The sequence below is a fragment of the Phialemonium atrogriseum genome (assembly GCF_030411735.1).
Source record: "Phialemonium atrogriseum strain 8032-3 unplaced genomic scaffold QBC33scaffold_1, whole genome shotgun sequence".
Taxonomy (NCBI): domain Eukaryota; kingdom Fungi; phylum Ascomycota; class Sordariomycetes; order Cephalothecales; family Cephalothecaceae; genus Phialemonium; species Phialemonium atrogriseum.
Window position 1 is genome coordinate 2362682 of NW_026848138.1, and position 26829 is coordinate 2389510.

The following is a 26829-nucleotide window of genomic DNA, read 5'->3' on the forward strand; positions in this document are numbered from 1 at the left end:
AAGTTTCCACTTACCACAAGTTGTCTACACCAAACCAGTTGTGACTGTGTCTCCAAGTCGAGCCCGTCCCACAGCCAGGAATGGTGGAGCGAACGGCGGAGATAAAGTGGCAATCAGATAGCACTGTATAGATTACTGTATGACATTACCCCTTCTATTCCAAGCCATCAAGAACACATAAATTGTCATAGCATTCCACCTCTTCAACGAGCCGCAGTAGCACAAAGAATGCCTCCCATACCCTTCCTCTGCAGGCAATGCGCGCGAGCCCTCCTCCGGGACCTCCCCAACCCCCAACGCAATCGCGTAACCAGGTTTGCTCGCCTCTATTCCCAAAGGGCCCCCGACACAAATACCAGACATCCCGACGTCTCGCCCAAAACCCAAGACGCCGCAGAAGATGACGCCTCTCCGACCACCAACAAGTCGGCGCCCCCGGACCCGGACCCGGAGCCGGGTCCCATGACCCGCCGCCTCGAGGAGGCAACCGGGGAAGCCCTCCTCGCGGGCGGGCGCGCGGGCCTCCGCGCCGTGCGCGACGCCGGCTTCAGCGAGGACCTGAAGAACCGCCTGCTGGAGAGGCTCGCGAGCGCGCGCGCCGACGCATCACTGGCGGCAGAAGCAGTCGAAGAAGGTGAAGAAGGTGTCGTCGGGGGGATCCCGGCCGCGGCGGGGCAGGGGACGCGCGACGTGGCCTCGGCGCGGCCGTGGACCGGCGAGGAGGCCGTCCCCGACGCGGTGCTGCGCATGCTAGACGACACGCGGAGGCCGCTGCGCCCGGGGCTCAGGGGGAAGCCGCGGATCCCCGTGCCGAGGGGCGCCGAGCACGTGGTGGATATGCGCGTCCGTAGGGGGCCGGTGGTCGGTGCTGGGGAGAGGGCGGCTGCCGCTAGGGATAGAGCGGCGGCGTATGCGGGGATGGGGATGAAGGAGGCTGATGTGGGGCTCAGCGAGGCGGAGAGGGAGGCTGTTAGGAGGGAGTTTAGGGAGCGGTTCTCGCCTGGGGCGAGGGGTATGCCGAGCACCGTGTCGGGGTTGGCGGCGCTGGCGAATGAGAGGTGGGTTGTTTGCTTTCGTGTTGGGCCTTGAGGACGGATTGCTTAGACGAAAATTCTGGCAGGATCGAAGATGCTATTGCTAGGGGACAGTTCAAGGTATGGGGGATAATACCCCTAGTCATCTGTGGGTTCAACTCTGATGGCTCATTAGGACATACCGCGGGGGAAAGGCGTTGAGAGAGATGACAGGGCGAGCAATCCATTCGTCGATACGGTGAGTTTCAACGCGGACCGGATCCCGGGCGGACGACTGCTAATTCTTTCAGACTGAGTACATCATGAACAACATGATCAAGAGACAAGAGATCGTTCCACCGTGGATCGAGAAGCAGCAGGAACTGTCCAAAGCAGCGCACGTCTTCAGGGCGAGGTTACGAAACGACTGGAAAAGGCACGCCGCACGAATGATTGCCAGCCGGGGTGGGTCGCTCCAAGAACAGATCAGCAGAGCAGTCGCGTTCGCCAGGGCGGAGGAAGCGCAAAACCCGCGCCAGAGGAACGTCGACCAGATGTCGGTGCCGACCAACTCGACCGACGATGCCGTCATGGCAAACCTGCGCCGGCAGGCATGGCCAGGCGACTCCAACCGCCCCGCCGCGGAGGTGGCCCCGGGTGAAGACGAAACCCAAGCGACACTTCCGAGCCCGTTCAGAGACCCGTCTTGGGAAGCCACCGAGCGGTCGTACATGGAACTCGCAATATCAAACCTCAACTCGCTGGCGCGCTCCTACAATCTAATGGCGCCCGAGCTGGCAAAGAAGCCCTATTTCTCGCTAGCGCGGGAACTGAACAATTGCTTTGCGGACGTCGCGCCGCTGCTGGCAAACGAGATAAAGGAGAGGGCAGCAAGGCCATCGAAATCCATGGTTGACTCAGGTGGTGCCGCGCCTCGCGGCATCCTGGATCGGTTCGGTAAAGAGGGGAGCCCTGCACGGATATACGAGTCGAAGGCACCCCAGTACGGTTTCAAGGAGATGTGGAGGGACTTGTGGAGTCGGCCCGGACGATGAAGAACCTGTAAAGCCAGGGGTTGCTGCCATGTGTGGGCAGATATCGCCGCTTCTGGGAGAACGACCTATTTATCCACCGTCTCAGTACCCTATTCGAGACAAGCTCCTGTGACGCCTACCGGATGATGAATGATATTCTTGTCGTTAGTCCCTACTAAACGTATTAGGCCCTGCTTCTAACCTCGCCCCCGCTCTCAGAACATATGAACTCACCTGCCAGCATGTTGCTCTTGGCACACGCGTGGAGCATGTCAAGGACTACCGATCCAGCGACGAAGGCGCTGATCAACACGACATCTCCCATCTTTCCCCTGATACCTTACAGCATATTTCCAAATTATTTTGAGCTTATGAGGGACATTATTGAGGACCACCTGCACAGGCTTTGCAAGAAGGAGGAAAGCCTACTTTACTGCAGCAACGACATGGATAATGCGGACACTTTGAGCCCTGCAGACCAAGCAAGGCGTAGAGGATGGGGGCAAGACATGAAGGACTCCAAGAGCATCGCCAAGCTTGCCGACAAACTCGACGGCTCTCTATATATACAGCTAGCTCATATCATCTTCTTTCTCTTCTCCTATCTAGAACCTTCAAGAAAAGCACTGCCTGCGCCGCTGGGCTGGTCAAACATCATGTTTGATCCGTGGTGGGTAGTCTATGATTATTTTCTGGACACCTGCCGCTGGTAATGCTCGTCAACTATATTTTTGTTTGGGGGCCACGTTTGTCGAGGGATGGCGTCTAGAGGAAATCAAGGAAAGTCGCCTTGGGAGTCTCGTCGCGAAGCACAAAGACAATGCATCTACTCGGATGCGATCAGTGACTCGTCCAGTCCATGTCAAAGGCGAATTAGAATATCACAGAGTGCAAGTGGATGGTCTTCCAATGGCCGTTTCCTCGTCCTTGTCCATTCCCTATGTTCCCTTAACCGGGGTCGTCGACTCATACATCATTCAGACATGGTGGGTGGGAGGATATGGGGAGAGCGCGAGCTCTCCCTCCCCCCAGACGATAGGTACGCGAGTACCTCTTATGCTCGTCTCCACAGATCCTCCACTCCTCCCCCTCCCCCACTCCTCCCCTCATCCTCCCCCCCCATCCTCCCTTCCCTCCCTACTCCTCCGCCTCGCCCTCCGCCACCAGCTCGGCCAGCGCGTCGACCCTGGCCTCCCAGGCGCGAGCTTCCGCAGCCTCGAGGCGGCGAGCGACCAGGTCGTTCGCGAGAACGCGCCTGGGGGCCGCCGGCACACGAGCCGGGTACTGCTCCCTGGGGAGCGCAGGGCGACGGGCCGCCAGCTGGGCCAGAGCGTCCGGACCAGCGCGCCCCCGGAGGGCGGCGAGCGTGGCGTCCGCTCGCTCCATGACGAGCTGGAGCGAGCGGTTCTCCATGTCCACTTCGGCCAGGAGAACGCTGACGCTGCGGCGCGCCAGGTACGCAGCGTTGGTCCGGAGCTCCGGAGCGTTGGGCGGGTACACGCCGTGGGCGGTCCCCAGGTGGTCCGGCAGATCGCCGGGCACGTTGGTGCGGAAGGGACACCCCTGCTCTGGGCAGGCGTGCCTCTTCTCGCCCCCCAACGAGGGGCAGCGAAGCGAGTGCTTCGCCCAGCTCCGTCGGTTCGCGAGAACCTTGGAGCAGGCATCGCACTGGATGCTGCCCTCGTTGCCCGGCAGGCTCGTGAACGTGAGCCTTGCAGGGCCGCCGCCCAGGCCACCACCCACAGCCGCAAGCGGCGCGGGGGGAGCGAGGGAGGCGGGGGGTTCCCGCGCGCGCGACGATCTGGCGGCCGCCCGGGGACGCGACCCGGAAGGAGCGGCGGACCGCGAGGCACGCTCGGCGGCGTGCTGCCGAGCCCGCGAGGTCGGCAGCGGCGTCCGAGAGGCCGACGACGAGGTCGACGGCGAGGGAGCTGGAGCGGCGCCGCCAGCGGCCGCCGAGGCAAAAGCCCCTGCGGCAGCGGCAGGCACGCTGGATAGGCCAGCCCCTCGTGACCTCGTCGTCGGGCCTGGCGGGGGAAGAGAGATCATCTCCTCATCTTCGTCCTCGCCGGCTCGGACCCGACGCGACGACATGGTATCCTCCTGGTATCCCTGGTATGGCGGGATACCCCAATTGTAGGCTGGGCCGAAGGATTGGTTGCCCGCTGTGTAGATAGATGTTAGCAGCCAGCGCAGGTTGTGAGTGGGTGGCTACGGTTTGAGGGGCAAAGTGAAAAGTAGAAAGAAGAATGAAAATGGAAGTAGAAATAAATACCTTGGTTCGTCTGATCAGATGCCAGGAAAGTGTTATTGCCAGTCGTGGGAAACCCGACGGAATGGCTCGCAGGAGTAGTAGGAGTCCTGGTATATTCGTGCCCGTAGGCGTGATGATTGTTGTTGTTGGCCGCGGGAGAAAGGCCTGGTTGGTACGCGTTTCCCTCTCGTGTGGGAAAAGTACCGAAGTTAGGAGGGTAAGGGATGCGAGGTGGAAGAGAGCGAGCGTCCCAGGTATTTATCTGGCTTTGGGCAGGCGGTGAATGGTTCTGGACTTGACCGGCAGAAGGCAGAGGTGAATACTGCTGAGAAGGTAGAGGTGAATACTGCGGCGCTGGTAGAGGAAGCTGCTGCTGGGCAGGCAGAAGTGAACTCAGTTGAGCGGGCAGAGGTGAATGTTGCTGGGCAGCTGGCCAATGAGATTCGGAAGTGGATTGGTCGGCCGCCAATCGAGTAGTTGGTGAGGACTGCGCGGCGGTTGCTGGAGGAAGAGGTGGGTGCTGAGGGACTTGCAGAGGGTTCTCGCCTCTTGGCCAGGCAAAACCAGTTAATCGGACGATTTGCTCGTCGTAATCATGCTCGCTGAGGTTGAACCAGAAGTTGTTATCGTGATATGCTAACGCGCGCGGTACACGATAAGGCAGGACAACCAGATAACTTCGGCCAGTCAGTAATGTTCCGATCTTGGGATAGGATAGTAGTGGATACATACCGGTCGGGACGCCAGAAATATAGCTCGGCGGGAATTTCTTCGGAGTTGTACTCTGTTTGACCGTGTGCTGCAAATTCGTACTGCTCGGAATCGGGCACACTACATACAACGTTAGACTCGCAGGTATTTTGGTGACCAAGTGTGGGTGAGGTAATGAATGATCGTCGAAGGGTAGGGCAAGGCCGTGAAAACCCTACGCGTATCGCCCAGGTCTCGCAAAGTGAGGTTGTTGTGGCAACGGCGAGTCCGATATGTCGGCAACGCCTTCTCGATATAAAAAATAATATCGGGGATGGGAAAGGAGCTTTACTTACTCTATGAGCTGGTCGTACGGGATCGGCTGGGACAAATTGGGACGCATCGTGGTGATATTGCTGGAACTTGCCTTCCAGCTTGGAGATGATGGGTCGGGTTGTCGGTTTGTGGTTGAAATTTCGACGTCTCGGCGGCTGCTGAGGAAGAGCTTTTATATATTTGGAGGGTCACGTGGGGCTCCCAGTCCTAAGTGACTGTGATAGTAGCTGGAGGAATCGATAGTAAACATATTCACTTCAGTTAGATAGACTAGTGGGATCCCTGAACTATATTTAGGGAATAGGGGGTACGCTAGGCGCTCTCAAGTATGCTACCAAGTCCCACGTGAGCGTTGTTCATCTCACAATGCCAGTTATAATTCACCCAGGGACCTAGAAATCATCTGCCATAGCGTTGGACAAATTCCCAGTATTTTCAGTTACCTTCACTGCAAGAAGGGCTCCCTAGGCTTTGGAATGTGCCATGGAATGTGCCATGGAATTTGCATGGTGTTGCGGCTCAAATGGAGGACGTTGGATGTGCCCCATAAAATACGGGCCGTCCCGCCGCTAGCAAGGATGGCACTGCTTTGCAGACAGCCCTGTGCGACCAATCCCATGCAATGTCCTGGATCACCCAAGATGAAATCAATTAACTTGGGCAAAACTTGGGTTTTGGGATGTGCAATTGAATAATTGAAGGCGCCTGACCGCAGAATCATGCTATCAACTCCTCAATCGCAGTACCAAGTTATGCGATTCTGCATTCAAGTATGACGTCGTCGAGGCAGGCAGAATTATCTTCAAACATGCAGAGTTAGGAAGACATAGCAGGTTATTGGGGAAGCCAGTGCGGACCGGGCGGGGCGTTATGATGAGCGACTACATATGAATCGTTTCCTGTGGGCCTACCGCCGAGACCGATCGAGAGGCATTAACTCGCTGCCCGTTTTAGTTCCTATGAAGAAGCAAGTCATAATCTTTTCCTCCTCTGTTCTGCGCACGCTGGCGTAATCTGTGAATCAAAATGCGAGATATCCTGCGCAGGTGACAGGTAGCATACTTCTTTTTTCCCGCAACATGGCAGCGCCGCGTACTATGTAGCTGGGCAAAATACTTGGGATGATTTACATTTTGCGTGGTTCTGTTGTTTGTCAATCACTGTATGAAGTGGCAGGACAGATCATGGTTGATCGTAGATCTCCCGGGTGTGTCCGTCAAACGGCAAGTTACTATTCCAATTGATGGGCTTCTTTTGTGCGTGTGATGCCAACAATATGTTTGGATGTCTCTATTTTCTACAGGCGGAGCTCTGAGAAAGGCTATCGTGTCTATATGAGGGAATGGATGCTACTGCGCTTGAAACCGCGTCGCACGTTCCGAATCACCGTTCCTTGGTGCTGCAATGGCGAAGACTGCAACTCGTCGGACTGGAGAGGCACGTGGGGAGAACAACAATCAAACGTAGGTAGAGCTATAATAACCCTAATATTGTAATGGCAACGGCGAAGAAAGGCCTTCTCACAGCAAGAATGAATAATATCATTTAATTGCTCAGCATCTCCCTTGTTGGCAGTGCCGCCGCCCTTTCGACAAGGCACATAATCGTCTATCCATCCCCCCATCTGGGCCCGTGGCCTCTGAGAAGATGTTGAAGTACTTGGGCTAGGTAAATTACGATTCCTCGCAGATTGAAGCTTGGCTTCAAACGCCACTGATTCGTGGTGATTTGGCGTAATGTTTTTCTCGCAGACCGACATGAATCGGCCTGACATCCTTTGAATCCGTTGGGAAAACGATAGAATGAGCACAGCATCTGGCACCGGAGCAGGAGAGCCATGCTCGCCAAATACAACTCTAACACGTTGAGTGGCCAATATTGATGCTCTCTCAGGGCAACCGTATGTGCTGCACATCCTAAACTACCTAAAGGGAGTTGCGATTGCTGGCTCGCCACGGTAACGTACAGTGAATTCCCTTCCTTGAATGTCCGAACTGGCGCCTAGGGAGATAGGCATGTCTAATGCTTATCCAGAGATACTGGCTCGGCCATGGTGACTGTTTGACATCAGAGGCATGGAACATTGCAAGGCGTCCATTCGGCAATATCGGCCTTGTACCTATCCCCAGATGTGATTTACCTAGACAACGGCACGGGATATTTACCGTCATTCCTGACTAGGGGATGCTATGCGGGCATGAGTCGAGTAGCTCCCCCAAACGAGGTCGCACTTCATGCACTCTGTTTGCAATGACCCCATGGGTCGAAGCTCGTACCCTGGAGGCTGGGACTGTATGAGCAATTGGGATGTACAGTACAAGGAAGTCCTGGAGCTTACAATGGGCAGTATTCTTAGTGATATTGAGCAATGCTAGCTTTGGAGTAGATGGCATGGGTGTCCGTCAATGTCGAGTCATCGGATCACTCCTTCTGGGCGATATTCGGGAGCAGTTGAGCGGTAAGCTGGTCATCGATTGCATTTTCATTAGGTCTGAGTCGATTAGCATTGGACCATAAACCGAAAAAAAAGCCGAGGGGGAGGGCGCCTTACTGGCCGTTCGTTTGATGACCATCGGTGTCTACGTTGGCGGCCATGCTGGCGTCCATGATATTGTCAGGGTAGGCCCCGGCGTCGGCGTCGGCGTTGATGTTGGTGCTCGAGTTGACGGTTGAGTTGGAGGTGGCGGTGGCATCCAAGGCATCGCTCTCCCTCGGTTTCCTCTTGCGATTGGGCCTAGGGCCGGTGTATAGAGAGCATACAGAAGTGTTGTCAAACCACTTGCAATTGGAACAACTATCGTGGAAAGTCCCAGCTAGGGTTCGGCACGTCAGAAAGGGGCCTAAGGCGTTCTTCGCCCGTCGCTCGACGCACTGAGCACACGAAGAAGGGCTGTCCTCCCCCCTCGAGTGGATGAGGAGGCCATTGATGTAACTCGGCCGCTGTGAGGCAACATGCCTGGCAGTGATCCATCCATGGACGAAGTAGATGAATTCCCGACAGGGCAGCCTGAAGATGGCGCGCTGGGTATCATGGACCAGGGTAGCCTCAGTGAGAGCTTGCCGGATATTGATCGCGACAGCGGCGACAGGACGATCGACCTTTGCCGCGTTCCATAATTGAACACTTGGGTTAGATTGATAGTCGGATTCTCGGACGGTAGTGTTGGGTCTGCCTGGAGGCCGACCACGCCTCTTTTTTGGGAACTGGGCCAGCTCATCCCCAGGCTCCTGCTGCGGCTGCGACTGGGGTTCGGGTTCGGGTTGAAGGGCCGCCAAGCGAGGGTCGAGTCGAGGGTCGACAGGATCAACAGGGCTAACCTGGGGCTCCGCCTGAGAATCCGTTTGAAGCCCTGGCTGAGGGTCTGATTGAGATATCCCAGAGAGTTGCGCTTGCTCCGACATGATAGCCTCACCAAAAAATACCGGGCTTTTGTAAGCCAGTGGTGGGTTTCCAGGCGGTTTTTCTCGCTACAAGAAAGTGCTGGTGTGGGACTTCTTGGGGAGGTTATTTTGTAGGAGGAGGCGAGGCAATAATGACCGGCGCACAGACCACTCCATTAGCACCTGCCTTCAATGCATTGCGAATCGTGCCAGGTGTAACCCCGGACCTACGTAATCTGTCTCAAACACCCCAGCGATTTGCGATTTGCGATTTGCTTCAACCGCAGTAGTGCCAATGCCCCTCGGCCGGACCGTCCTCTCATTGTCTGCGTAGCTGATACTTTGGAAACTCGGTCTCTGGATCTAGGTTATTACCGTCCGATACCCGGACTGTATGCCGTCGACCATGTCGAACCCGAACGCTCTTTTCCTCCTCGCCGACCACGTCAAACTCTCGCTCCTCGAGCGCCAGCGTGCAAAGACGCTGAATCTGGAAAGCGATTCCCAAGATGGGCACATATCAAGGTCTCTAGATCAACTTCGAGATGGCCTCGAGTCACTGGCGAAGGAGCAACAGCGGCTCGAGGAAGCCGGCGATGAGACGTAAGCTCTTAACCCCAACTCTTTGTCCGAGGCAACCGCCAATTGCTGACGAGCACAATAGAAAAGCAGCAACCATCGCAGACTCGCTGCCACAACTACAGAAACAATACAACGACCTGACCTCCCAATTCCACGGCTTCTCCACCCCATCAACCGCCGCCACCCTCGCCCACCCCAACGATCCAGCCCTGGCCCCCGACTTCGCCCACGCAATCTCCACCAAGCCCGCGGCCCGGACCAGCAGCCCCGGCGCCGCATCCGACCAACGACCGCCCAAGAAATCCGGCCCCAAGACCGTCCGCTTCTCCGACGCGCCCTCCGACCTCGAAGCACAAGCCGCCGCCACCGACGACGACGACCCCTCCGCCCGCACCCTCTTCGGCCGTTACCGCGACGACCCATCGCAGTCCGGCACGCCGGGCTACCGGGACCGCGACCGCCTGGAGGCGCAGGGCCTCGACAACGTGCAGGTGCACGAGTACCACCAACAGGTGATGGAGGAGCAGGACGCGCACCTGGACGCCCTCGGCGCCAGCCTCGGCCGCCAGCGCGAGCTGAGCATGCAGATCGGCGACGAGCTCGACACCCAGGTCCTCATGCTCGACGAGAGCGAGCGCGTCGTCGACCGCCACCAGGGCCGCCTCGACCGCGCCCGCAGGCAGCTCGGCAGGGTCGCGCGCACCGCCGGCGAGAGCAAGCAGATGGTCGCCATCGTCGTGCTCATAGTCGTGCTTGTGCTGCTGATTGCGGCGTCGAGATGAGGACCGGCGGCTTGGAGAGCGGATCAAGAAGATTTAAGCCACTGTAATAGGAGGAGGGTGGGGCGGGGGCGAGAAGGAGGAGGCTTGGGCGTGCCTCAGCAGAGAGGATGCGGTGGTTCGTTCAAGCCTTCCCATGGCAGGCTTATTTGACAAAGGAGAAGGGGATTGTCTCGGCGTATGGCATTGGCGTCTCGGGCTTAGCATATTCGATGGATGATTATCTATCTGGGTCTTATTTTCCTTTCGAAATATAAATTCCTCGGCACTTGCTCATGATTCCAGCTTTATTGCCTGCTGCTCCGTCGCAGCTCATCTCTCTGCAGACCCCCCATCCGACAAACCTGATGTCCACGATGCACCTTTGCTTAAACAATGAGACCGGATAATGCCAGGCACCCAGTCTGAGCCCAGTCCTGTCTCCAAGGGAGGCCTGGATTGCACGGACGACCACACGGATTTTTCAAGGTTTGGTGGCTAATACTAATGGAAGGATATCAAAATTCTATTTCTAATAGCGCCTCAGCCCCGTGGTTCTCGTTTGTAGCAGGTTCAATGTCAACCCCATTCTGTCAACATCTGATCCACGCCCCTGCCTGCTCCTTTAGCCAAGCAGCCCTCGCATGGAAGGCGTCTCTCCCGGAGATACCCTCTCCACATGAGCCATGGTTTGGCGCCTGGTGGGTGACCCCTTGACATTTCCTTAGCGGATGACGTCGCCTTCCTTGTCGATTCCCTCAAGAGCCTCCAGAATATCACTACCGCCGAGCATGCTAGTCCCACCGACGGTCGACTTCTGGTTTGACGACCATACTTCGTGGAAGTTGACGGTATTATCGCTTGCTAGAATGACAATACAGCCATTCGTTGTGGCTTGATTCTGACTTCTCACCTTCCCCGAATTGGGGATGCCACAGAGACCTTTGGGTTCGTTAGGATAAGCAATTGCGTGGAGGGCACGATGTCCTTGTTCCCATTGAACGGCGGCAACCAGTTGGCACTCTGGCCAGGAGAAAACGGCAATACGATACTTGTGCTCCGGTTCAGCGTACCCGAGTGTTGCTACGATCTCGCGTCGCGTGGTAGACCAGATGAGGCTGGTTACCTGTGCCGCGACAGCGATGGTAGCCAGGAGGGTGCCGGAAGTTGCGTGGAAGAAGTGGATGCTCTTGTCTCCAAACCCTCCTCCAGTAGCCACCAGTCCTTCTTGCCAGGGGCAGAAGGCAATTGCCTTCACAGCAGCTTCATGCGGCCACAAGTGGGTTTCATCGCCGGGCCTCAACTCCACGGCCCGTGGAAGCGTCATTGGCGTGCGAGAAGAACCGGCCTCAGAGCGGTTGCCATCCTCTGTAACTTCGGCAGTGAGACTCAAGTCGCGTAACGCTTGGTCCCAGCGGTCCATGATCTTGGAGGCGTCGACCAGACAACACAGATTATCATTTGCGCCCGTTACAAATTGGTGGCCAGTCGGAGACCAAGCAAGACCACAGATCTGCTGGGTATGAAGCCTGATGACAGCCAAGAGGACAACCTCCCCGCGCCAGTTGTCCCTCTCGCACTCCCAACTTTCCGGCCATTCCACATAGTAATACCATACTCGGCCCGTGTTGTCCCCCGCGAGCAGTTCCTCTGTCTTTACTAGCGATGGATCAGAATTGAAGGGATTTCGAGAGGTGCGTACGGTGCAGGTCGGCTTCCAGCTGAGAGAAGAAATAGGGGCTGGCTGGCGAATTTCGATTCGCGGCACCACTCCGTCTTGGGGCGCAGGTCTGTTGCTGTCATATATCGACAGAAATGTCAGTTTACAGTTCGACCTTCCAATGGCAAGGATGCATTTGCAACCCTGGGTCGACGAGAAAGCGATCGATGTCAACCAAGCGTTGTCATTCCCTCCAGCATCCAATAGCGCACCCCCTCTCTCTAGCGACCATCCGTGAACCTTGTTGCCCAAGCCGACCGCAAGTATGTGACTGTTTGGCGAGTAGGCAAGCAAGGAGCAATAAAAATCGTCTCGCAGATCTGGGGCGTCGAGGACTCTGAAAAGCGAGAGTCAGGCATCCATCCCATTTATGCTACGACGAAGACGAACCTGAATGGAGTAGCTGATATCCTCCTGGTCTTCAAAACACTTGGTCGGTCTGTTCATGTGAGACCACTTTTCCCTCATGACAATATCGGTTCGACTCACGAGAGACTGGGTTGACCCATTGGGTTCCATCCCAAAATGTCTTGAGCCGTGCTAAAGAAGCTCTTGGCTTCCTACAGGAGCGGCTACTGGAGTTCGAAGGCGGGCTGAACTCGAGAACTCTTTGCACCCGATCGAGTTGGAGGGCGGATGCGAGGCGAGCCTCGTGCTTCTCCGAGTCAGCTTTCCCCTTGTGACGAGGCGGCAAGGAGGCGCTGAAGAGTCTAGCGTTCATGCCCCTTTGAACCAATTGATCCCGCCCGCTATTAGCAGCTGTCTCGCTCGGGGCGACGCCACCCACTGCCCAGACTGCGCCGGCGCTGACCTACAACAAGTTAGAAAACCGAGCCTCGAGGGTCGCAAGGCAAGGATTCCACATGCTCCAGAGCAAACGGTTAGGGGCAATGAAAGCAAGGCTTCAGTTGTAGGTGGCGCAAGGCTTCATGGTAACTATGGGTTAACCAACCTGTCTCTCTGTGAACCCTATTACATTGCGAGAAATGGGGCTAAGAATTGACCCTCCACTCCGAACCCCGGGGTCTGACCTCGACAGGACTCGGAAATTGAAAGCTATCTGGTTGGCTCGACTTCGACCGGAGTCAAATGCGTCTGGTGTCGCGTCCCCATTTCGAAGCAGTTTCTCAGGAGGCGTCAGTTGATCCACGGGCTTACTGGTTCGGAATATATCGGTGGTCAGAGTAGCGTGGTCGCGAAAAGGAACGAATCGGTCTGGGAGCCGCAGAGGGTTCTTTCTCAAGCTTATTAGCCCAGCATCGGACTTATGACGACGTGAGTGTTTTGTGCCACTCCCAGGAGAAAAGCTTTTGGGAAGTGTCGGCCGAGAGCTGGAAGTGGATCTGGAAAGGGTTACTGGCTCCCTTGGCAGACCGTCGGCATCCAGGCGTAGGAATACATTGGAATCGTCCTCGTTCTCAGACGACTGTATACGCTCGGAGGATCGATTACCATCCAACAGAGGGAGGAGGCCGTATATCGATGCCCTAGAAAGGGGATTTCGGAAGAGCTTCTCAGGGGGCTCAAAAGCAGAACCGTAACCCGCGTCCGATCGCGTGGGGAGTAAGCATGACGGAGGGTTGGGTGTCTCCCTTTGCAGTTGAGATTCTCGAGGCAGCAAGAAACGGAGATCCATGGCCTCTCACTTGACTCCCACTGACGATCTCTAGATGTGGTTACGCCGAGCAGGTCCGGATCGACGCGAACAAATGCCCAAGAACGACGAGGACGGTGATGAACAGAATGAACGAAAATATACGACTGGAATAATAGTAGAACATGAATCGTTCCGAGGGGGGTCTCTCACTTGCTCGTGGCTTGCGAAAGACGAACGAGTGACTTCTCGGATCGATGGAAAGAGTTGGCGGAAGTGGTGGGAGTGTGACTGGAGTCAGGCCCAGGACGCCGGTTCTGGCAAGGCCCAGGACGCCGGTTCTGGCAAGGCCCAGGACGCCGGTTCTGGCAAAGCCCGGATCACGGATGGATATCCTTACCCAAATACCTACCTGCAGAGCGCGGCGATGTATCGATATTGGAAGATGCTTCTTCATAGGGAAAAGAGAAATTCAGTAGAGTTGAGAGTGGGATAGGGGTGAGAGGGAACCCCGAGTCCCACAGACAAGAAGAGAGAGAAGGAATGACCTTGCTTTTCCTTGGGTACCTACCCACCTACCTTCCAGTTGTGCAAAATCTCCATCGGGTGGTTCTCTGGAAGAAACATGAATTCTTCCAGGTTGGGAAGGGGCCATCCGTTGATTGCGGTTGTGTCGTGGGAACCTAGTTTGGGCGGACCCTGATCGCCCCAGGGGTGACACTATGTAGCCCCACAAAAAAGGTGAACATTACGTAGGTGCTCCCCTCCAACCTCCAATGTCATTCACCAACTCTGAGTTGCGCAACTTCCCTTCCAACAGCATCCCCTCCAACGAGTTGAACTAACTCACTACGAGATGGCGAGCGTATGTTGCCCAAGCAGTTGTAAATTGCTGGATGTTGACTGATGCAAGGCCCTCCCCAGCATGGCGTACCCCGAACGTCGCGGATACGGAACGAGGAGCAACAGAAGCTCCAAGCACTTGACAAAATCCAGAAATATCGCGACCTGGAGGAGCAATTGCGCGCCCACGTACGGCTCACCACAACCCGTGGGCCCTTCCTATTTTACTGACAGTCCCGCCGCAGGTAGAAAAGAAGGACTACTCGGGGGAAACTTTCCAGCTTACCTCAAAGCTCCTTAGACTGAACCCAGAATACTACACCGTATGGAACGTCCGCAGGCGCGTGCTTCTCTCCGGTCTATTGTCCAGGGCGCAGGGTGAGCCACGATCCGCGAAGGAGTCACCGGCCTTTTCCGCTGGGAAGGATGGTGCGGTGGCCGATACTGGCACCGGTGATGTCGCGACTTCAGGCCGGGATGGGGATGAAGAGACGAAGAACACCGACCAGGACAAGAGCGCGGACAAGGCAGCTGCAGAAAACGACTTGAACCTCGTTCGGTCCGAACTCGGTTTTACGATCCCGCTCCTCATCGAGTCTCCCAAGTGCTATTGGATCTGGCACTACCGCACATGGATCCTACAGCAAGCCATCGAGCGCCTGGAGGTGTCGGAAGCTCGGCGGGTCTGGGAGGAGGAGTTAGGTCTGGCGTCAAAGATGCTCACCAAGGACCGGCGCAATTTCCATGCCTGGGGTTACCGACGGCACCTAGTACGGAAGCTTGAGAGCCCCGAGCTAGATGGCAAGAGTATGGCCGAGGCTGAGTTTGAGTACACATCCAAGATGATCCGTGTCGACCTGTCAAACTTCTCAGCCTGGCACAACCGTAGCAAGCTCATTCCACGGCTGCTAGATGAGCGTGGTGCCAGTGACCAGGAAAGGCGGACTTTCTTTGACGAAGGCATGTCTTCCTGTCGCGACTTGAGTGTATGTGCCTGATGTCGAGTGTCTAACGAACAGCACAGAGTTGAGCCTCGTTCGCGAAGCTTTAAATGTCGGCCCTGAAGACCAGTCGCTGTGGTATTACCACCAATTTCTCGTGCTGAATCTGACCAACTTTGTCGGCCGCCCGACGATCACGCCAAACTTCACCGCTGAGGACCGCGTGACGTATCTGACGAGAGAGATCCAGGACATATTGGACCTCCTCGAAGATTACAAGGATATCAAGTGGATCTACGAGACACTCGTTGAGTACACGTTATCATTGTGTCAGCTTGAGAACCGAGATCCGCATGCTGGCGAGAAGGCCGACATCCAAAAATGGCTCTCAAATTTGAAGGTCCTTGACCCGATGCGCAACGGTCGGTGGCGTGATCTGGAGGAGGACCTGCAGTTGAAATGATCCCAAAGCATCAAACAGACGAGACATTTAATGCCAGACCCAGCTGAAAGCTATGCGTTGTAAATTCTAGACCGTATTCCAACTCGTCGAGGCGTACAATCTCCCCTGACACAGCAGCAGAATATCAACGAACGGTGAAGGGTGCAATCCCGTGCATGACAGGTAGGCAATATGGCATATTAGCATTATTAGGCTCTCCGACATCTAAGTCGTATTACACTGCAATCGAGCCATCGCATTTCCCCTTGACGAGACTCGCTCCCTCTCCCGCCAGCCCATCAAAGTAAGCCAGCAGAGTCTCGACAGGGACCATATCCATGACCCCCAGGCTCGGATTCGACGACTTGAGCACCTTGCCGCCGAACAGCACCCGCACATAGTATCCACCATCACCGCCCGTTGTCGCACCCGCCGTCGGCGTCGGTGCCGCCTGCGTCGGCGTCACGACGCACGCGCACGCCGACGCCACAGCCTCGGCGCTGCCCTTGCAGTTAGACAGCCACGTCGGGACCGCGGACGCGGCGGACGCGGCGGTGAAGGTCGGGCAGAACGCGCTGGCGGAGGCGGACTGGCGGATCATCTGGCGGAGGCAGTTGTTGTGGCTGCAGCCCGGGGCGACGACGCCAGGGGATGGCGTCGGCGTCGGCGTCTCGTCCCCCTTCTTCTTCCGCCACAGCTCGAACACCACCTCGCTGCCCATCCCCGGCCAGACCATGGCGTCGATCTGCAGCACGGACAGCAGGCGGCTGACGGAGCCGTCGTGGGCGACGTTGTGGAGGTACAGCGTCGGGGAATTGCCGGAGACGGCGGCGCGGAGGTGGGCCGCAAGCTCGGCGACCCACACGCCGAGCGAGGCGGCGCTGGCGGCGAGCGAGGCCGGCGCGTCGCGGTAGATCTGGCTGTACTCCCAGTTGCCCAGGCGGTACACCGCCTCGGCCATGTCCTGGGTCACGCAGGTTGTGCTGTTGGCGCCGCCCACGAGCTTGCACGGGAGGGGCTTCTGGTGGCACTGGCGTGCCGAGAGGTTGTCGTAGTAGTGGTCGAAGCTGGCGTGGAAGCCCGAGTCCGAGGGGCTGACGCCGGATATGTCGTCGAGCGTGGCGTACAGGGACTGTGCCGCCGTCAGGTGCGCGGCCCAGTCCGAGTTGCTGTTCGACTTGATGGCGTTGAAGAGGTTGCTGCTCACGCCGCACGAGTACGTCGGCTCGAGGGAGTCGACCGCCGAGGCCTGGACTGTCAGGGGGACAGAGTCTGTCGCGCCCCACATGCCGTTGATGACCATGCCGGCGACCTGGCTGGTGATGACGTTGGTGGTCACTCGGTAGGTAACCTTGCTCCGCCAGTCCTCGCTTCTGCCCGGGAGGAAACCAAGCAGATCGTGGTAGACCTCGTAAAGGTCTTGGCCATGCTGCCACGAATCATCAAGGCCAGAGGCGGTGATCTGGGGGAACTGGCAGCTGCCGATCCAACCAGAGGGCTTGAACGGGTTGATCGGGGATATGTAGCCATCCCAGTAGCCCTGAGCGGCATCTTTACCGCCGAATGGGCGTCCGAAATAGTAGAGCCCCTGGTCGTCGCAGTTCCATTGGTATGGCTCGACTGGGAAGGCGTTGGACGAATACGGCGTGCGCTTGTGATGGCGTTGCATCTGGGAACAAGTTTGAGCAATCTTCTTCTCCCAATAATCCGGAAGACTAGGCAACGTACCAACTCGACATATTTGAGCTCATAATCACTAGAAGGCTTCACGTATTCTGCCTTCCTGACATGGGGCATGTTACACCAGTTATAGGTGCCATACTCGGTGTCTGGCGTCTCCGACGAGTCATAGATGAACCCATAGACTCCCGAGTCACTCAGCACATTGGTGAGGTTGTTGACGAGGGTCTTGCTGGGGGCATGCCAACTCAGATCGACCTTCTGAGCAAGGGCCGACTGCAAGGGTGAGACCGCCAGACCGAAGAGAAGGGTCGTTTTCGTCTTGTACCACATGGCCATGAGTTGATCCGAAGACAGGAACTGTAATAGCAACACGACGCCGAGAGGAATGATGACCTTGATCGCACACGAACGACGAGAAAGAGCCATCCCGACAACCGGGGAGGCTGCCCTCCATCTTATAGGAAGGAAGAGAGATGGATGCAAGGTACCACCAACCAGAACGGCAATGTCATAACCCAGCTTGTTGAAGGATTGTGGATGTAGCGTCGAAGCTATTACAAGCTATTGCAGTCCCCACAGTGAACCACGTTTTCGGGTAGCGTCCGAACTGGCGGAAATGATGATCGAAGTCGAAGCTATCGACTAAGTGAGGGGCAGGGCTATGCAGGGCAATACTGCGGGATTGCCACGTGCGCGCAGTAATTCTGCCGAGTGGTTGAAGCTTGCGAGCTTCCATCGAGCAGCTTCAAAAACTGGCAAGGGAAAAGAAAGGTCAAGCCACGAGCTGCGAGGAAGGTATCTTATTGACTCTATCCGTAATATGCAGCGCTCTCTACTTCTACCGAGCCCTACGGCAAACGTAGGTATTCCTTCTTTGGGAAGCACGAGAGGGATTCCACAGGTGAGACCTTGGCTTCTTTGGTTTCTGGTGCCACCCCCGTCTGCGATGCTCCCGGACATTCTCGGTCATGCTCTTACCCAGAAACCCGAGGTCTACCTTGCGATATCTGACCTCCCACTGCAGCCAGTTCTCGAGGCCGTCTAGGTACACACCGAGAGTAGGCAGTGCAAGCATATGCAATTCCCGGCTCTTAGCATTCTCAATATCCCAGCGCGACGAGATGAGAGATTTGTTACTCTCTCCCGGGGCAGTGACTTGCCTCTCCATATCCTTCTCCGCCCCGGCGGGGGGTTTGCCATCATCCACACTGCCTTCATACCAATAACTTGCGCCTCGTAACAATGCCTCGATATTGCCCTTGGAATAGATGGCGGGAAGCGTATAGCGAACCTTGCCAGGCGCATACTTCCTTAGCATGGCAGCAAGATTTTCCCTCGCCTCATCATCTGCGAGGCCTTCGCGGAAGGGCTTGGAAAATTCGGCCTCAAAGGGGCGAACTTGCAGCCGAAATGGTAGTCTATGTCGCAGTCGGATCCAGAGCCTCCCGTCGAACAGCTGCCACGAGAACCAAGTAGTGAATTTCCACTTTTCTGGGCTTGCGCGATATCGATGTCGGAAGTATAACTTTGGAAACTCCAACACTGGTCGCGGAATCTGCGACGGATGGGGGGAGCGGGAGAGGTACCAGCGGAGTGGATGGTCACCGACGAGGGGAACGAAATGGACGCCGCACACGACGAAGGCCTTCGGCTCCAACGAGCCTGTTGCCGCGCTGCCTTCCCCGTCTTCCGCCAACGATGGGAAGAGGCGAGTAACCAAGGATTGAAGATTCGTGAGAGGGGTTAGCTGTGGCTCGGGACTAACCAGAGAGAGGAGCTTCTGGAAGAGGATGGATGCGACCAGCCGAGAGCGCGCCAGCCGTCTCTGGTGACGGAAGCGTGAGCACCTTCTTGGCACCTTGGGCAAGGGCATATGCGGTAGCTGCACCAACATAGTTCCAACGTTGGGCTCGAAGTCGTGTATCACGACTCGGGTGAAGAGCCTGTCTGCCTCGGCATCTTCGGCAGCAGCTTTCGCGTTACACCTCTCCGACAGCCTGAGAATAGCAGGCTTTTGCAGGGCGACGGGTAAATCGTGATGCTTGTAAAGATGCCTCACGGCATTCCTCAGGGTCAATGTGCGGTCTTCATTCGTGTGATCTTCAAACCAGGGGATGTTGTTCTCGAGGCACGTAGCAATGAGCCTGTCCTTGCTGAACTCGAGCAGAGGGCGGTAGACGGTAATCCCACCATCCTCAATGTCAAGTGGCTCCAACGGCGGAGCCCATTTGGAACCCTTAGTAGGCCGCCCAAAATCCTCAGCGGCGGAGGCCGGATCCACGTCGGCGGCAAGGCCGTGTCGGATCTCCTGTGCGAGGAGGGCGGGGTCGATCTCCTCCCTCAATTTGCGCCTTAAGGCCCTTTTCTGGTCCATGGATGGCCTCATATTGTACCACGGATTGGAATTCATCTGATCGTCAATGAAGCCGCTCTGATAGACACTATGCATGCCCTGGCACTCCGGGATATCGGTTGCGCTCCGCATGCCTCGCAGACCACGAACACCGTGTCCAGAGAGAAGCCGCATCAGTACTGTCTCGTACTGGTCGTCCTGATGATGGGCTAGAAAGAGGGAGACAATGTTGGTGAACCGGCAAGCAGAACCCAGACGACGATATCGGAGACGGCGAGCGAGGGACTCGACGTTGGTTTGCTCGTTCGGGTTGACGCCTTCCCCAAGATGGGGCTTCCAATCGAGAGTGAGGATGTCTCCCTTCAGGCCCATCTTCTCCATTATCACTTTCTTCACGGCCATGGCCTCCTCGGAGCTTCCGTCGCGCAGCTTGTGGTCCACGATAAAGACGAGGAACTTGGAGAGTGGGTTGTCCGACACCTTGAACCAAGGGTCCCATCTTCGGGTTTGGGAGCAGAGGTAGGCCAATGCCATGGAGTCCACCCCGCCGCTGACCGCAAGACCTGCGAATAGTCAGCACGGGCACGTCTAACTGTAGATGGGCAGGTATTGGGAGGTGGGGGGAGAGAACTTACCGACATGTCTGTGCAATGTCCCCCGCGAATAGGGGAATCGCGGCGGGCACGTAGCTTGGACCGCATCGAGGAACTCATGTGCGCCAATGGCTCGGGCGCTTCGGTGCAAGACGGGTGCTATCGTTCCCATTCCATCATATAGTCAGCGTCGAACGCATGCTTCAAGCAAAGTTAATCGGGAGTTTTAGCTGCCAAAGAGCTTCTCCCGGGGTTCAAAATTTATGCAGATGGTCCAAGCTCCAAGAAAGGCAGGGGTACCTTGATGAGCTCGACCACCGACTCCGGCCCCCGCGAAACTCGGAGCTCCAATCGAAATTTCGATGAGAAGCCGACAACCAACCTGACAAATTTCACTCAACAGTCATGGAAACCCAATTACCACCACGAGACAGGCCTTAACTAGCCAATCTCCAATGTGGCCTCGATCTCAATTTCCTCCGCCCACCTCCAAACCCTCCTGATAGACCAAACCAAACCCAACCGACCAACCAACCAACCAAAAAAAAGAGTCATGAGCACCCCAAACCCCCCCTTCCAAACCGCCCTCCTAGCCGGCGCCCTCGCCGGCACCACCGTAGACCTCTCCCTCTTCCCGCTCGACACCCTCAAAACGCGCCTCCAGTCCTCGGCCGGCTTCTTCGCCTCGGGCGGCTTCCGCGGCATCTACCGGGGCATCGGCTCCGCCCTCGTCGGCTCCGCCCCGGGCGCCGCCTTCTTCTTCTGCACCTACGAGGCCTCCAAGTCCGCCCTCTCCGCCCGCCGCCGCCGCCGCGACCCTTCCGACTCCTCCTCCTCAACAGCCCTAGACCACATGCTCGCCGCCTCCCTTGGCGAGATAGCAGCCTGCTCCGTCCGCGTCCCCACAGAGGTAATCAAGCAGCGCGCCCAAGCCGGCCGCCACGGCGGCAGCAGCCTATCCTCTCTGCTCGCCATCCTCTCCCAGCGCAGCGCCATCGGGCTTCCGGGCGTGTGGCGCGAGCTCTACCGCGGCTGGGGCATCACGGTCCTGCGCGAGGTGCCCTTCACCGTCATCCAGTTCCCCCTCTGGGAGGCCCTCCGGGCCTGGGGCAGGGAGCGGAGGCAGAGGACCGGGGCGGGGCTCTTCGGGGACGTCGTCGTCGTCGGCGTCGCCGCGTCCCACCACCACCACCACCACTCGGCCGCCGAGGTCAGCGCCGCAGAGTCGGGCCTCTACGGGAGCCTGTCCGGCGCCGTCGCCGCGGCCATCACCACGCCGCTCGACGTTCTGAAGACGAGGGTCATGCTCTCGGCGCAGCGCGAGAGCGTCCTGAGCGTCGTGCGCGCCATATTGCGCGACCACGGTGTCCGGCCCTTCTTTGCGGGCATCGGGCCGCGGGTCATGTGGATCAGCGCCGGGGGGGCCATCTTCCTCGGAAGTTATCAATGGGCCGTAAATACCTTGGAGCGACGACCAAGGTTATAGCGCCGCACGATGGAGCCATAAGAATAGATCCATGGGCATCATGACCGACTTGGGAAGAGGAGAATCGCGCGGAGGCTCGGGATGGGGCAAACCGCAGAGCACGTCCGAACCATCTACGAACTTGTATCATACGAAACCTCATCCACATTACCCCGAGCCAGTTCAGCTCGGACACGTTTTTCTATGTACAGGATTATTGGAAGAGACATTAGATACCCTATAGACGGACATATGCATGGTTGGCTAACCACTACCAGATCCTAGTCCTATTCCCTCGTGTGAGGAGGAGGCATTTGTGGGCTGCCCTGGTTGTGCAGCGACTTGGCCGGGTTCGGCCTGCTCAGCAGGGGCGGGGGCAGGGGCGGGATCCGGTTGAAATTGTGGCACGGGTATCTCCTTCCGGCCATTTCCCTTGTACTTGAGGACAATATCATTCCCGCCCTTCCATACATGCGCGCGCAGGGTTGCCAAACTCATGGTATTAGGCAGTAACTATGACGCAAGATTAGTTAGCATGCAATCCAACTGGCACCCGGTCCATGTGGAACAGATTACTTGCCTGTTCGTTGCAGTACAGTTCCAGATACTCCTCCGGCTTCAGTGCGTCAGGGTCCGGGTTCTCCGGGTCGACCGGGGGGTCAATCCTCTCGGCAACGTAGGCTAGGATCTTCTTGACACGCAGCATCCTGTTTGCATTAAGCCGATTGTTGCCGTCTGCTGCGCTGATCGTCGGGAGCGAGTCCTCGTAGGGATATAGGACGAAGGAGACCTTGACAGGATCCTTCTGCGGAGTGACGTTGGTAAGCAGCACCTCGCCGAGCCACATGGGTCCTCGCTGCTCAATGATATCAGCATCCGCGCCCACCGTTGCTACCGTGCCACGGTAGACTTCCGCGCTACCCCCAGACGTCTCTTCCTGAATGATGACTTTGGTCCCGGGCGGAAGCTTCAGGACCGGCGTGTCGTTCGGCAGACTCGGCGTGACCTTCGTCTCGACCAACCTGTCTGGGCTTTCGGCCAGCTGCTTCTCATACTCGTTATGGATCCTCTGAATCACGCCCAGGAAGCTATCGTCAACCTCCTTCTCGTGATTCGAGGATGACTCCGACTCCTCGGCTTTCTCGTCCACGACAACCGGTTTCTCAACAGCCGCAGTCGAAGCGGAGCGGCCTAGTTTCTTTCCGCCAAAGGACATGCCCATTCGGAATTTCTTGCCGAACGGCGTGCTACCTTGTTTCCCATTGTCTTTCTCCTTTTCTTTCTCCTTTTCTTTCTCCTTCTCCTCGCCATTCTCGGTCGGGCCTTTGGCTGTCTTGTCCTCCGCTGGAGCTTCGGCAGGTTTCGTGATTGGGTTCGTGTCGGCTGAGTGTATCCCGTTGGAGAAGTAATCCTCCTTCTCCGCCGACAGGCAACCGGGCTGGGGTGTGCGCTGGTTCAAAAGGCTTCCTGGAGTCGTTGGGCCTTCGGGCAGTCCTCCAGGAGTTGCGTGGCCGATGCCCAACCCAGGGGTCACGGGAGGATACTGAGAACCACTTGGTCGAGGAGTTGTGAGAGGCGAGCCCGACGCTTCCCAATCATTCATACCACCCTGAGGGAGAACAATCAAGGTCGGAGGGTTGGCTCGCGAAGCCGCAATCCTCTTCTCCACAGCTTCATTCAACTTCTGCCTATGGGCCTCATCACGCTTGATTTCCTCGTCAATGAGGTTTGCGAAGAGATAGCGGAGGATCCATTTGCCAAGATTTACTGGAAAAGGTGTCAATACCACGCACACTCAACCACTGTGGTCAGAAGGGGGGAGGGAGCTTACTCCTCTGATCATCCCGAAAGTCAATAGGTTCAACCGTTACTAGCTCGTCGGCATACGTCTCCGCATCAAAACAATTGAAAGGCTCAAGGACGACGGTAAGGTTGCCAGAGCTCGTATCGATCGAACACCACGGCGCGACAGCCTCTAGCCTGTTTACTTGTGGCTCTACGTCTTCGAGATGTCTCTTTCCGAAGCTCTGGATGGGTTCGCACTGGGGAGGTCAGCTTTCAACAAGATCCCGGATCGAAACGAGAGCCCGACTAACCTTGATCAGGTCCCATAACAAGACATCCCCAGCCGTGTCCAGTGTCAGGACTCGGCGTCTGTCATTCAATAAGCGGTGCTTTACGAGGCCAAATTGGCCCTCGATGGTCTCTTCGGGGAGCTGGTACACCGGCTCCGCGATGGTGACGACCGGATCGGGCAGAATCTCGGATCCCTTTCGGCTAATGGCAGGTGCCCCGTTACCCTCCGGGTCTTGGGTAAGGATGTCTGGGAATGGTGCGGTATTAGATATCCTAAGAATAGATTTCGCCGGGATTGCTTTCCGGGTTGATCCGTTGACAGCGGCAGTCGAGGTGGTCGCAGCGGAACCAGAACTCTCTCTGCCCACGGCACTCGATATAGACGCACGATGCCGCATGATTGGCTCTGGAAGCTCTACGTCGGGACCCGTGTCCACACTGGCCCAGCGATTGATAGAGGAACGCGAGGTTGCCGTCCAGATGTAATCACCGCAAGCAACGATCTTGCTGACGCCGTCGTTCTCTTGGGCTACAGCCAGGGAGAGGCCATAATCCAGCTCGCCGTGCGTCCCTTGCACGTCCGTCTTGACCACGAGCCCCGAGCGGTCGCTGCTGTAGAAGATACCCAGATCCGGGTCGTCCGAGAACATGGACCATACGCTGTCGTTGTGCATTGTGAGCGTATGTGTGCATCTCCCCGCGGTAACACTCCACACTTTAACGGTCTGGTCCGAACTGGCGGTGATGACAGTGTCTCCAGCCTCGTTGAGGAGAATAGCCCGCACAGTGTCGGTATGTCCAACAAATTTGGTGATGCGCTTCCCTGTCCGAGGATCCCACAACCGAACGATGCTCTCGGGCCCACCGCTAGCAAGGATATGGTGATTGACGCTCAGCGCATAGGCGCTTCCCTTCTCGGTGAACTCCTCGCCGCTAGCATCGATCTCCAGCGTCTTCCCCTTGCCGCTGAGGTCCCATAAATAGATCTTGCGATCGAGGCCACCCGACGCGACCCAGTCTGTGTTCTGGTCCGGCGTCGCCAGGCACTTCACGTAATCCGCATGTTGCCCGATGGTGGCGGGCTCATTGTTGTCATTGCCGTGCGGTCGCCACACCTTGACCGTCAAGTCCGACGAGGCAGAGACGAGGGCGCCGTGATTCTGGGCTAGTGCGATGTCGTTGATCCAGTGTGTATGCGCCTGGGTCTGCGCGCGGAAGCGGGTGGTCGTCTTCGATGCGGTCGGGTTAACGACTGAGGAGTGGCAGCCGGTCTTGAGGTCAAGGTTCAGGTCCCAGGCGCAAACCACGCCGTCGCGGCCGCCGGAGTATCTGCGCGGTCATGTGTCAGCTGGCGCTGTCCTCTCTCGTCTTTCCATGCAGTCAGAGCCCCTCCACCCCTCCAACCCCACCCACCCGCTCCTCTCGCTCGGCTTACAGAATAGCATTGTCGCGGTCAACGGCAAGGCCATTGACGCCCAGCCTGTGGCCGCCAGGGGAGGAATTCGGGAGATCTAGGACTACAATGAGAGAGACACAATGTCTCGTCAGCCACGGCCAGGCACACGAGAAAGTCCGAAACAAGCAAAAAGATACAGCGTGGCAGGTTCTCAATGTCGTACGATTGGCTCCGTGCGGGGTTGAGAGCTACTGAAAAGGATGAGGATCGACGAACCATAGCTTATCCTCTGACGCGCCTTCTTGGCCATGACGAACAGAAGATGGGGCGCTCATGCGCAGCCGGCGAAGGGTTCAGCTAAAGCTTTAATGCTCAGATGGGCTGGCAAGAGGCTGTAGTTTATAGCATGGAGTGTAACAAAATCCAAGTGAGCGGCGTTGATTTGATGGAGCATAGAGTGGTTATATATGACAGAATGCAGATGGTGGGATGTAACCGGGCGCCGTTACAGATGCCGCAGCTGTGGTTAAAGTTGGAGGGAAGATCCGGGGGGAGGCACCAGTGGGCTCTCCTCACGCCCAGGTCCTTAGCCCCTTCCCCGCGCAGTCTAAATTCGGACTCCGTACCTAAAATACATAGGTACCTACGAAGGAAGCTACGACGTACAGATCCCTCTAGACTCCATAGCAGAACCTAGGTGGATTGCGGCTTCTGACGGATGCCCCACACGTGAACTCGTGGAGTCGATGGTACAATAACTCAGCTCAATCTTTTGGCTTGCCCATGTGACCACTCAGGTCGTGAATGACGACACCCTCGAGGCTGAACACAGCAGTTACAGATGTAACATGTACGGGTTACTGTAATTGTACGGATGTACTTCCGTACTTAGATAGTTAATGAAAGGGGAAGAAGTTGATCCTGGTCGCCCCTGCAGATCCAACAAGCCTAAACCGTGCGTGGTCTAGTTATCAAAGCTCAAGACGGTCAATTTTAGCCGAGATGTGGCTGAACGAACGAGCTTCATGATCCCCTTTTCTTAGCCCTGGCTGGTCTATTCCTCTCCAGTCAAGTCTGGTCGTACGTCGTTTCCGAGTGCTCCCTCTACTGTACCTGCACGTCGCCTCCTCGATGATGCGCTCGTTTCGTTAGCGCGTCGATTCTTGGGTGCATTCGAGACTCCGGGTGGCCGATAGTCGAATGTTTCATCGTCATCCAGATCCCAATATGTCTTCTACCTGCACAATCGCTCACGTCCCTTCAAGATGCAAGTGGAGCAGGCATTGGTGAACGGATTTTGCAGTGTGCCGCACTTGCCGAATGGTCTTCCTCTGCACGTAACGCACTGCGAACGCATCTCCTCTCCCTAGGCATGACAGATAACAGCTGTGGCTGTGGCCACGTCCTTGTGGTGCAGTCGGAGGCAGATGTCGCGCATCTGATCCGGCCTCCTGCGGATCTCTCTTCGTTGTGCCATGCCCTTTTGCTTACTAGGTAGAGCGATCTCGTCCTCTACCATATGGATGGAGATGTCGAGATCTACTTGCTCGGGACCATTTAGTGGCACAGCTGCACAAAACCCCGGCGTGATTTCGACAACCACGGCACGCTGCGCCAAGTTAGCCACCCCCTGTAAAACCAAGATGCTCTGGGCAGCTTTCAAGAAGTGCTGCAG

The 26829-nt window shown here is 56.9% G+C and overlaps 10 protein-coding genes across 10 annotated transcripts; 4 read left to right on the plus strand and 6 right to left on the minus strand.

Moving 5' to 3' along the window:
- Nucleotides 1–192: 192 nt before the first annotated feature.
- QBC33DRAFT_32764 (uncharacterized protein) lies at nucleotides 193–2170 on the plus strand. Its single transcript, XM_060423641.1, has 4 exons — nucleotides 193–1058; nucleotides 1121–1154; nucleotides 1210–1272; nucleotides 1325–2170. Exons 1-4 carry the CDS (start codon nucleotides 229–231, stop codon nucleotides 2066–2068), a joined length of 1671 nt encoding a protein of 556 aa, XP_060289105.1. The 5' UTR covers nucleotides 193–228; the 3' UTR covers nucleotides 2069–2170.
- Nucleotides 2171–3002: 832 nt separating this feature from the next.
- On the minus strand, nucleotides 3003–5394 carry QBC33DRAFT_584383 (uncharacterized protein; the record flags this gene model as incomplete). The annotated part of the gene is made up of 4 exons (XM_060431408.1): nucleotides 3003–4212; nucleotides 4866–4978; nucleotides 5034–5132; nucleotides 5348–5394. 4 exons carry the CDS (start codon nucleotides 5392–5394, stop codon nucleotides 3185–3187), a joined length of 1287 nt encoding a protein of 428 aa, XP_060289106.1. The 3' UTR covers nucleotides 3003–3184.
- A 2401-nt stretch (nucleotides 5395–7795) lies between these two features.
- Nucleotides 7796–8820, minus strand: QBC33DRAFT_522792 (uncharacterized protein). The gene has a single exon (XM_060426564.1). The coding sequence runs from the start codon at nucleotides 8727–8729 to the stop codon at nucleotides 7875–7877; it is 855 nt and encodes a 284-aa protein (XP_060289107.1). The 5' UTR covers nucleotides 8730–8820; the 3' UTR covers nucleotides 7796–7874.
- Nucleotides 8821–9114: 294 nt separating this feature from the next.
- On the plus strand, nucleotides 9115–10072 carry QBC33DRAFT_443010 (uncharacterized protein; the record flags this gene model as incomplete). The annotated part of the gene is made up of 2 exons (XM_060424209.1): nucleotides 9115–9311; nucleotides 9373–10072. The coding sequence occupies 2 exons, from the start codon at nucleotides 9115–9117 to the stop codon at nucleotides 10070–10072; spliced, it is 897 nt and encodes a 298-aa protein (XP_060289108.1).
- A 452-nt stretch (nucleotides 10073–10524) lies between these two features.
- QBC33DRAFT_32809 (WD40 repeat-like protein) lies at nucleotides 10525–13619 on the minus strand. The gene is made up of 4 exons (XM_060423644.1): nucleotides 12721–13619; nucleotides 12258–12579; nucleotides 12159–12207; nucleotides 10525–12105 (listed from the first exon to the last, which is right to left on the minus strand). The coding sequence occupies exons 1-4, from the start codon at nucleotides 13402–13404 to the stop codon at nucleotides 10773–10775; spliced, it is 2388 nt and encodes a 795-aa protein (XP_060289109.1). The 5' UTR covers nucleotides 13405–13619; the 3' UTR covers nucleotides 10525–10772.
- Nucleotides 13620–14129: 510 nt separating this feature from the next.
- On the plus strand, nucleotides 14130–16015 carry QBC33DRAFT_522799 (geranylgeranyl transferase type-2 subunit alpha). Its single transcript, XM_060426565.1, has 4 exons — nucleotides 14130–14394; nucleotides 14451–15165; nucleotides 15230–15668; nucleotides 15730–16015. Exons 1-3 carry the CDS (start codon nucleotides 14269–14271, stop codon nucleotides 15607–15609), a joined length of 1221 nt encoding a protein of 406 aa, XP_060289110.1. The 5' UTR covers nucleotides 14130–14268; the 3' UTR covers nucleotides 15610–15668; nucleotides 15730–16015.
- Nucleotides 15824–17601, minus strand: QBC33DRAFT_442512 (putative histidine acid phosphatase; the record flags this gene model as incomplete). Its single annotated transcript, XM_060424189.1, has 2 exons — nucleotides 15824–17257; nucleotides 17317–17601. The coding sequence occupies 2 exons, from the start codon at nucleotides 17599–17601 to the stop codon at nucleotides 15824–15826; spliced, it is 1719 nt and encodes a 572-aa protein (XP_060289111.1).
- A 124-nt stretch (nucleotides 17602–17725) lies between these two features.
- QBC33DRAFT_32935 (uncharacterized protein) lies at nucleotides 17726–20448 on the minus strand. Its single transcript, XM_060423654.1, has 2 exons — nucleotides 20260–20448; nucleotides 17726–20187 (listed from the first exon to the last, which is right to left on the minus strand). The coding sequence occupies exons 1-2, from the start codon at nucleotides 20387–20389 to the stop codon at nucleotides 18110–18112; spliced, it is 2208 nt and encodes a 735-aa protein (XP_060289112.1). The 5' UTR covers nucleotides 20390–20448; the 3' UTR covers nucleotides 17726–18109.
- Nucleotides 20449–20567: 119 nt separating this feature from the next.
- QBC33DRAFT_522807 (mitochondrial carrier domain-containing protein) lies at nucleotides 20568–22063 on the plus strand. The gene has a single exon (XM_060426566.1). The coding sequence runs from the start codon at nucleotides 20771–20773 to the stop codon at nucleotides 21701–21703; it is 933 nt and encodes a 310-aa protein (XP_060289113.1). The 5' UTR covers nucleotides 20568–20770; the 3' UTR covers nucleotides 21704–22063.
- On the minus strand, nucleotides 21947–25464 carry QBC33DRAFT_442885 (uncharacterized protein; the record flags this gene model as incomplete). Its single annotated transcript, XM_060424203.1, has 6 exons — nucleotides 21947–22195; nucleotides 22236–23449; nucleotides 23514–23724; nucleotides 23779–25087; nucleotides 25194–25275; nucleotides 25431–25464. The coding sequence occupies 6 exons, from the start codon at nucleotides 25462–25464 to the stop codon at nucleotides 21947–21949; spliced, it is 3099 nt and encodes a 1032-aa protein (XP_060289114.1).
- Between the last annotated feature and the right edge of the window lie 1365 nt (nucleotides 25465–26829).

Excerpts from the sequence above, each read along its gene's own strand:
- QBC33DRAFT_32764 (XM_060423641.1), top strand. The coding sequence starts at position 229 with ATGCCTCCCATACCCTTCCTCTGCAGGCAATGCGCGCGAGCCCTCCTC. Across the intron at positions 1,059-1,120 it reads GCGGCGCTGGCGAATGAGAG|GATCGAAGATGCTATTGCTA; the intron begins GTGGGTTGTTTG and ends AAATTCTGGCAG. Across the intron at positions 1,155-1,209 it reads TTGCTAGGGGACAGTTCAAG|GACATACCGCGGGGGAAAGG; the intron begins GTATGGGGGATA and ends ATGGCTCATTAG.
- QBC33DRAFT_522792 (XM_060426564.1), bottom strand. The coding sequence starts at position 8,729 with ATGTCGGAGCAAGCGCAACTCTCTGGGATATCTCAATCAGACCCTCAG.
- QBC33DRAFT_32809 (XM_060423644.1), bottom strand. The coding sequence starts at position 13,404 with ATGGATCTCCGTTTCTTGCTGCCTCGAGAATCTCAACTGCAAAGGGAG. Across the intron at positions 12,580-12,720 it reads TAGGGTTCACAGAGAGACAG|GTCAGCGCCGGCGCAGTCTG; the intron begins GTTGGTTAACCC and ends AACTTGTTGTAG. Across the intron at positions 12,208-12,257 it reads ATGGGTCAACCCAGTCTCTC|ACCGACCAAGTGTTTTGAAG; the intron begins GTGAGTCGAACC and ends TCACATGAACAG.
- QBC33DRAFT_522799 (XM_060426565.1), top strand. The coding sequence starts at position 14,269 with ATGCAAGGCCCTCCCCAGCATGGCGTACCCCGAACGTCGCGGATACGG. Across the intron at positions 14,395-14,450 it reads AGGAGCAATTGCGCGCCCAC|GTAGAAAAGAAGGACTACTC; the intron begins GTACGGCTCACC and ends GTCCCGCCGCAG. Across the intron at positions 15,166-15,229 it reads GCGGACTTTCTTTGACGAAG|AGTTGAGCCTCGTTCGCGAA; the intron begins GCATGTCTTCCT and ends CGAACAGCACAG.
- QBC33DRAFT_32935 (XM_060423654.1), bottom strand. The coding sequence starts at position 20,389 with ATGGGAACGATAGCACCCGTCTTGCACCGAAGCGCCCGAGCCATTGGC. Across the intron at positions 20,188-20,259 it reads GACATTGCACAGACATGTCG|GTCTTGCGGTCAGCGGCGGG; the intron begins GTAAGTTCTCTC and ends GACTATTCGCAG.
- QBC33DRAFT_522807 (XM_060426566.1), top strand. The coding sequence starts at position 20,771 with ATGAGCACCCCAAACCCCCCCTTCCAAACCGCCCTCCTAGCCGGCGCC.